This window comes from Phalaenopsis equestris, unplaced genomic scaffold (genome assembly GCF_001263595.1).
Source record: "Phalaenopsis equestris unplaced genomic scaffold, ASM126359v1 Scaffold201196, whole genome shotgun sequence".
In the NCBI taxonomy this organism is placed as follows: Eukaryota; Viridiplantae; Streptophyta; class Magnoliopsida; order Asparagales; family Orchidaceae; genus Phalaenopsis; species Phalaenopsis equestris.
Window position 1 is genome coordinate 44,396 of NW_018220975.1, and position 9,469 is coordinate 53,864.

Sequence of the window (9,469 nt, forward strand, 5' to 3'; positions counted from 1 at the left end):
TGTATTTACATATCTAAGATCTAAACTTTGTTTTTACATCATTTTGACTTTTAAAAAGTGAAATACAATATTTCATGCATAGGTTAGGTGGTATGTGTGTATAAATTGAAGTTTAAGTGTTAGTATATAAGAATTAAGTGCTATGTATATAAATCCTCCAAAATAATATAGGATGGAACTCAAGTTCAGTTCAAGTCAGTGGCGCTGCAGAAGTTTGTGAGCGCTGCTAATGGAGGAGGCTCAAATGTAACTGTAGATCGTGATATTCCTTCTTGGTGGGAAACCTTCAAGGTTTGAGCCCTGAGACTAATTTAAAAAAAAAAAAATGAAGTTTTTCTTCCTGGAGGCTTCTTTTCATCACATTAATCTTCAGTATAGATAATCGCTTGGATTTAATTGGAATTATATTCCAGAATCACATTTTATTGCATTGAATTTCAAAGATTTTTTTTTTTATTTTGCATGTACTCAATTACTGCAAATTCAAATTTTTATTATAATTATGTGCAAAAGTGAAGTTTGGACCCTTCTCTTATCAACTGTGTAATATGCCGTTACTATTCTATACTAGCGAAACTGAGGTGATTTTCAAGCTTAAATAATGGAACTCACTACACTAATCACCTTTAAGAAGATGAATTTTACGTGTAGGAAGTCACATTTATTCACTTTCTACCAACCAAATGCTCGGACTTGATTTCAAATTTGACTTCCAATTAATTCAAATACTTATATCAGAACAAACTAAAATGTTGTTTCTTTGTTTGAATTCTGTTTTGTGTGAACAAATACATAAAGGTTGATTATGATTTTGCTAGAGTGACATGGCTTTGTTATAAAATATTGATTATTTTGCTTTGACGTTAATTCACAATGAATGAAATTTTAGTGCAAGCCTTTTGCAGAAAACCCTATGCTCTAAATTTTACTTTATTAGAATTATCAGGTTGCTAGCTATTCAAATATACATGAGAACCTTGTTTATAATTTTTCAATGTGAGGCATGCCTTGAGGTCTGATGCAGGGCGTCCACTATTGGGGACAGACGCGAACCAGATGTAGGAATCGTAGGCCTTGGACCGGATGCGAGAACAACATCAAGACTTTGACCGGTTCAGAAGGGAAGCCCTAAGGGCGGTCGATCTTTCCTTTGCATGGGATTGCCTCCCAACTGGAGTGGGGCTCAGTCTCAAGTTACCCTAGGTTTTTATAGGTTGTTTTTGTGATGCTTTAGGTCAACTTTGTCGTGAGTTTTGATCGAGACAGCCTCTGCAATCTCATGTTTTTCCTTCTAGGGCTGTATTCAAGGGTCAAGTGGTGCTCTGTTTGTATCTTGTTCCCGATGTGGTGATTATCCTTCCTCTCCTCTGCATCATTCCCACGTTGATCCTCGGCAATCGTCATTGCTGCAGCCGCCTTGAATAGCCATTCTCGATTGTTTTTTTGCAGCTACAACCACCGCCATTGCCTTCCCCTCTCTCTTCACTGCAGCCATCCCTATTCCAACCCTCCATCTTTGTAGCCATTACTATTCCAACCCTTTGTGTTTGCTGCCATCACTGTTCCAATCCCTGTTTTGTTGCTTCTTTCAGCTGTCAACATTACCAGTCATCCCTTACCATATCTCGTTGCTGTTGTGTTGCTGTCCTTGCCATCTTTACCTGCTACCGCCCTCCCCCTTGCTGTTTCCTGCAGCCCGCAGCCTTCTAGCCAGCCTTACTTGCTGCTGCCTCTCACCCACCATACAAAACCCCTCCTTGCTGCAATTGCCACCCCCCAACACCACATCCTACTCTTACCAATCACCTACCACCACTTCCAGTTCACCTAACACTCTCGAACCTGCATAAGCGACCATCACTCCTTTGGGATACGTCCCTAGTTGAGTTTTTGTGTCGTCTTTGTTGTTATTTCATATTTTAGTTATCTGGTTATAACTTCTTATTTGATTGAAGTAATAATGTTTGCTTTCCCTATTATCGTTTATTAACTTCAGTGTTATTCGATATAAAAGCTAGCCTAATTCTAATTCTATCATAGGGTTGCAACATCAGCCCCCGTCCCATAATATTTTTTTTCTCTTCCTTGTTCACTACCCTTACATACCCTTCCACCCCTCCAAGTCAAAACCCTAGCCACACTACCGTGTGACAATCACCGGATACTTGATATGGAGGGAATGACATGATATCACTTTTGTGAAATCCACAAAGAGATGTTTAGGAACTTTCTAGGAAAATCCTCTAACTGCAATAGAGGCTTGCTGCCTTTGAGAAGAGATAATCCGAAATGGTCACTTGCAACCACAACGGTGATTGATCAGATTGAAAGGATGAAGTGAATCCCTTAAACAGAGCAGTTTTTAGTGATGAATATCTAATAATCCGGAGATTTGACATGGAATATCAGAGGAGAAACAAGAATTTTGGAGTGCAGGGTGACTTGTCATATTTTGACGGCCACATGAATTCAGATGAGTTTATCGAGTGGTTCTAGGCAGTGGAACATGCTTTTGAGTACTAACAGAATGGTAAAGCTAGTCACCACTAAGTTAATGAAGAGTGTGTTGTTGTGGTGGGAAAATTTGAAGCACCTACGACATCGGGAAAGAAAAAAATAAAATCGCTATCTGGCCACGATAAAACGAGTGATGTAGAGCGAGTATCTAACAATTCATTACAAACATGGCATCTTCGAGACAATATCTGGTGACTATCATATATGACCGGTAGAGCTCAAATACATGATCAAGCTGTAGAAGTATTACCCTATTGAGAGCATCTAAGTTTACCCTTCCTGATGACAAACTAGTTCATAATGGAGAACATGTGAAGCTAACCAACATTCCCAAATCTATCCGAGTCAGAAAGTGCGCCAAGTGCCACAGTTTTGGACACAATGCATTAGTTTGCCTAAACAAGAGTATGATATCTTTCACCGAGCATGGAGCAGTTGAAGAAATAGATGTTGATACATTAGACACTGAAGGAGAGGACTTCAAGGAGGTGTACTAACTTCCAACTGATGAGAGATAGATGCAAGTCATTCAAGCTGAGCCCATGAGATTCCGATTGGAATAACATTGGTTGTCCAAGAGGGTCATGAGTTTGAGAAATTGACACAAGACACATGATAATTCTACATAAGATAATTTACAAATTTTAGATATATAGCTTACTTTCTAAGTTGCCCTTACTGAGGTAGGTCCAATATGCTAGAAATGAGAAGCTTTGAGCTACTTCTAGAATATCATAAATTCGGTTCAATAATGTACCATTAACCAAAAAAAGCATCAAGTGCCACAATTTTGGGCACATTGCATTTGTTTGCCCAAACAAGTGTACGATCTTTTCCACTGAGGCGGGAGTAGTTGAAGAAATAGAAGATGACACATTAGACACTGAAGGAGATGATCCAAAGGAGGAGTACCAACTTCCAACTGATGAGAGAGAGATGCAAGTCATTCAAGCTGAGCCCATGAGAGATTCCAATTGGATTAACATTGGTTGTCAAGGAGGGTCATGAGTTCAAGAAACCACACTAGACACATGACAATTGTAAATAAGAGAATTTCAGAATTTTTAGATATATAGCCTACTTCCTGAGTTGTCCTCAGCGAGGGAGGTCCAACATGCCATATATAAGAAGCTTTTGAGTTACTTTTGAAAAACCATATATAGAGTATTGAATTCAGTTCAAAAGTTTCCCACCGACAGATTGTCAGACGGGGGGGAGGGGGGGATGAATCACAATGTTGGAAATCACGTTAGGAGCTTTGTGGGTAAGAATATTCTACAACAGGATCCATGTTCTTCCAGATAAGAAACTGCCCCTCCTGAGTGATTGCTGTTGATATTTGTCTAGCATGCCACAGATTTTATTCTAGAGTTAGTACCTCCAGACAAATTTATTTATCAGATGCACCTAGTCGAGTACGAGAAGTGAAAGAGGTAAATTACATTCAATTGCTCGAGAGTTTTTTTGTGAGAATCTATTACCATATGCAGCTCCAGCTAAGGTCGTGTCAAAGGAGGATGGATACTTATTTTATCAGGATAACTATGAAATAACAATCTACAAAATTGACTTATCAGTAAGTTACAGTGGTTCCACCACCTTCAATGTGGCTGACCAGACGCAGGAGTTGCAAGCCTTGGACTTGATGCCAGAACAACAACAAGGCTTCGACTGGTTCATATGGGAAACCTTGAGGGCTCGATTGGTCCTTCCATTTCATGGGATTGTTGCCTAACAGGAGTGGGTCCCAATCCCAAGTTACCTTAGGTCTATATAGGTGCTGTTGTGGTGTTTTGAGTCATTTTTTTCTTAAGTTTTGCTTGGGGATAGCCGCCGATGTCTCAGGTTTTTCTTTCCAGGACTGTATCCACTGGTTGAGTGGTTATTGGCTATACCCTACTTTGAGGCGATGATTATCCTTTCTCTACCTCTTCACATCCTTCCCACGTCTTTCCCTGACACCCGTCATTGCTGCAGCCTCCCTGAATAGTCGTTCTTGTTTGTTTTTGGCACTTCCAACCGTTGCTATTATTTTTCCCCCTCTCCTCTAAGCTGGCATCACTGCCCCAACCCTCCATCTTCATAACTTATGCTATTCCAACATTTCCTCTTTGCTGCCATTGATATTTCAGCCCCTCCTTTGTTGTTTCTTGCAGTCGTCAACCTTCCTAGCCACCTGTTACAATCACTTGTTGCTGTTGCCTTGCTTTCCTAGCCGTTTTTACCTACTGCCGCCCTCCCTTTTGTTGTTTCTTGCAGCCCGCAGCCTTTCCAACCGCCTCTACTTGTTGCCGCTCCTCACACACAACACAAAAACCCCTCTCTGCTGCAATTGCCACCCTCCAATACCTCATTCTACCCATTCCAACCACCTACCATCACTTCTAGTCCACCTAATGTCTTCCAGCCATCGTCCCTTTAGGATACAACCCTAGTTGTGTTTGTGTCATTTTTGTTGTTTTTTCCTATTTCAGTTATTTGGTTGTAACCATATTTGATTTCAAATTTAATATTTGCTTTACCTATTATTGATAGGTTAACTTTGATATCAAGGCCCGTCTTAGTGTTTTTTTTATTAAAAATCACACCAAGACTCTGTTTGGCGCAGCTGCAGCTTCCCAACTTTTCAGCTGCTGCTGCGCTGCCCCAGGAAGCTGCTGCGGTGAAGCAACTGCAGGGAAGTTTGCTGTTTGTTTGGTGCAGTTGTGTGAAAACAACTGTAGAACAGCTGTTTCTGAAAAAATGACCATTCTGCTCTTGTTTGATAAAACTGTTTAAAAGATGACTGTAACTGTGAAATTTTTGAAATTCCAACAGCAAAATTTATTATGTTATAAATTGGTGAAATTTCAAAGTGTTAATTATGTAATAAATTTAATTGTCAGGTAATTAGTTAGTAATTGTCATTTAATAAATTTATGAGATTGATTAAAATATTTTAAAATGTTAACTTGTTCAATAGTTGAGCTTATGAAATAAAATGAAATAAAAGATTTGCTATAAGAATGCTCTTATATTCGGTGACACGATCGTATTAAAAATATATTTTCATTTAGGATCTAATATATTATTAATGAACTAATCCATTTAATTATTTTTAATCAAATATCGATAGAAACTTAAAGAAAGCCAAATAAAGGGATGTTTGCAGATTATTTTCCCCAATTTAAAATACACTTTCATTAATAACTTGTATAACATATGAATGTTAAAAGTTTTCACTGCTTAAATTTTGATGCGCAAACAGAAATACGTTAATTTTTCATTTAAGTTATGGATATTGTAAACATAAATGTTGCTAAAGAAAAAGAGTGCTAATTGTAGTACCCATTTATGCTATATAACATTGAAAAAATTCATTGTTTACATAACAAAAAATTTCATGAGGGTACATGACTACTGTTAAGTCCAAACTTCAATGTTAACAGTTCATAATTACATAAACACATCTTAAGTAACTGATAGTATAAGAAGAGCAAAAAAAATTCTAAAACTATTAAACTGACAATTAGTAAGATAGTTATATTATTTTTAATATTTACATGGTGTAGCTCTCGTGCCAGATTTTGCTTAAGTGATGTTCTCCATTCTCGATCAACATCATTTGTGGAATCAATCGAACCGTCTGCCCAACTGAAGAAGCTGCACTGTTCGACGATGCTCCGCAGGCAGGTATAGAACTTTCTTTCGTAGTTGTGAAGTTGACGTGGCGTCAGCAGTGAGGGTTGGAGGCCACAGTAATAGAGTGTTCGTCGGGATGTCCCAGAAATTCGTGAGCTCATATTCTCCTGAATGCAACAAAAAAGGAATCAACAGTGCAGATGGTTAGTTTTTTCTTACACTATTTTTTTTGATCCCAGTGCAATTTATCAAAGTGATGGACCTCATCTTAAGGATACCTAAAGATAAAAACCTTCACAACATCCAAAGCAAAATATGACCAGCTTTTAACACAAAATTTTCAGCCCAGCTTGTTAAAGTTCATCCCAAACAAAAAAGCTTTTCTTATTGCTGTTATACAACATATATATCCATAAATGCTCAAAATACATTGCGTATAAATCCGGATATCAAAATTTAATGCAATATTCTAACAGAGTATGAAAATAAATAGAATGAGATAACAAAATCTGAATGTATTCATTTACAGTTAAAGGCCATCTTCATTGTGACAATTACCCAAAATAACATTTACATATATGCCACTCAATTCTGAAGTATTTACATATGTAACACATACTCGATTGATTTGGTTCGGATTCATAAACGCATTCATTTATATGCCCCTAGCTTCAGTTTTTTTAAAATTCGTTCAATTATAAATTTAAAATTCGTTCAACTATAAAGTAGAAGTACCATAGAAGTAACGAAAAAGCTTAACTCCAATGGCATGCATCAGCAGTGGTATGTATGTAAATGCAGTGGCAATTAACCAAAAATTCATTAAAACTGCACCCTTTTTCATTAAACCAAACATTAATTAACAAGTGGCAAGTTACAAATATTGCACTATAAAATGCCATATAATCTTTTTCTTCCATTTCCCCCAGACTGCTCTGTGTTTCGGTCTTCCTGTAGCTCACGGAAAGGGGCTTATGAGATAACAATTGATGCTTGACTTTCTGACTTTCCCCTAATGCTGCTATAGCGCATGAACAAAAAATTAATTACAAATGTTTGGTTTAATCAAAACTGAAATTAATTCCAAAACTTTCTCATCTTCAAATTAATTATATATATTAAAATGATAATTTTGAAGAGCAGACTATAATAAAATGATTTATGATGATGTTTAAAATAGCTAAACATTTACAAAACTAACACCTATCGTCAATCATTTCTCACAATCTCACTCAACTATCAAAGTACAAGATAAAACCCACATTTTTCAATTTACTGGTATGGTTCATCTTATGATTGCTCAACCCAGTAGTAGCAGCCCAAAACAACATAAAAAAGGTAGAATATAAATGATTCTGCTTCATCACAAATTTAGGAGATTCAAAAATTCATTTTTCTTCTAATCCCTCCAATTTCAACATAAAAATCATCTTTTTAATCAGATTTTAAATTATCCCTACAACTGAATTCATTCAAGTTATTACCAAATTCTTACTTCTTAAAGTTTAATGAGCTAAGTGGGGAGCACATTCTCCAAATTGCTAAGAACTAAGGATTAATAAACAAAAAGACTGCAAAACAAAATTATTTGATAAACAAAAAGATATAGATATATAACTTTATAAAGAAGAGATTGCTTTCAGTATCAATGCAAAGAAAGTATATCCATGTGCCAACATCCCACTTGTTATCAATGTAAAGAAAGTAACTTATTACATAAATAATCACCATCCAAATAATGGGTTGGTGATATGTTCTCGAATGACAACCATTTCATTTGCACCTCCCCCTTCTTTTGTACAAATAGTGTAATGATCGATGTCATCTCGTGGCAAAGATTGCTCGAGATGGTATCCAAATGCTTCTGCAGGCACTTCTTGTTGATTTTCTTCGGCACTGTGAAAGTCAACATCAATTCGAGATGAATGCCGCCTAATATAATTGTGTAGCGCCATCGTTGCTATCATAATTTGTACTTGTTTTGGAAATGGATAAGGTAGCATATCGCGTAGTATCACCCATTTCTTCTTCTAAATGCCAAACGTCCTCTCAATTACACATCGCAAGGAGGAATGTCTTTTGTTAAACACTTCCTTTCGGCCTAGCGTATCATTGCTGACTCGTTCGAAATCAGGTATATGATATCTGGTGTAAGGATAGGGTTTCAGATACCCTCGCTGCAAAGAATAGCTGGCGTCGACCGAATAATATTTTCCTGCAATGTATTTCATTTTCAGTTCCACATATTGAAAAAATAATTAAAGGATTATTGTAAACAATGTATCGTGCGGAGGGTGGGGGAAGTTGTAATAAGGATTCCAAGTAACACTCTTGAAAATACTGCTGTCGTGCACATTACCCTCTCAACTGACATTGACAAAAGTAAATCACATATTGAAATCGTACACTGCCATGACATTTAGGGTGAGAGCTCCACAACGCCCGATAAATGCAACTTTCTCATCGTGTGTAATTCGTGCATCAACGTGTGTGTCATCTATTGCACCGATGCAATCTTGAACATAACCCTCCAGTTAGACTATGTCCTTTGCTCATATATAAATTTATAAATTTGAAAATGTTATCCCTACCTTAAAGAATGACATGTAACGTGTATCATGTTGAATCTCCGAAGGTATTTGTGCGAATGTTGAATCTGTTGGTTTTATGATTTTTGTCGAGAGGCTGACAATAGCACTCAAACCCACGGTGAAGTATCTGCTTATCGTCTCTGATGAGTGTTGGAATCGTTCCATCGCACCGCGTACTGACTCGGTTTGTGACAATATGTATAGAGTAATCGCTAAGACCTCTCGTTCAGTCGTCCTGGATGACCCATGGAGATCAAGGAATCGAGTCGGTTCCACTAGTAGATCGATAAACACCTTTTGCGCATTCAGAACATGTTCCTGAATCTGATTGGATGACCAGTAAACATTTCTCCAACCCATTTGTCTCCAACATGAGATGATGTATATCATGGAGAGCGGTCAATGTAATTGTTGTAATATTGAACGATCAATTGGATAGCTGCATTTCTCTTTCTCTGTCTTTCTTGTTCCTAGCCCATGCTTGTCGGCATTATTTTTGGTGTGGGGTTTGCCCGTAAGAAACTGTCAGTCATCGGAATTGAAACCCAGTTGCCCGCTTCGGAAGGACGTTTTTTTTTAAATTTTATTTTTTGAAAAAGATGAAGTCAAACTGACCCCATAATTTTCATAGTTTAGATGAAAGAGCGTTTTACCGCAAATCCTGTATCTATCCCGAAGGATGAACACAAGAATTGAGGGTGAGGCTCGATCAAATAAACTAGAGAAAGTTATGACATCCG

The 9,469-nt window shown here is 37.4% G+C and overlaps 1 protein-coding gene across 1 annotated transcript in view; it reads left to right on the plus strand.

The window, feature by feature from the left end:
* Nucleotides 1-171: 171 nt before the first annotated feature.
* Nucleotides 172-9,469, plus strand: part of LOC110035987 — a gene marked incomplete at both ends in the record, with an annotated part of 34,647 nt that continues 25,349 nt past the window's right edge. The window contains one exon of the mRNA XM_020740327.1: nucleotides 172-291. Coding sequence (XP_020595986.1) covers nucleotides 172-291 — 120 coding nt within the window. The remainder of the gene's footprint in view (nucleotides 292-9,469) is intronic.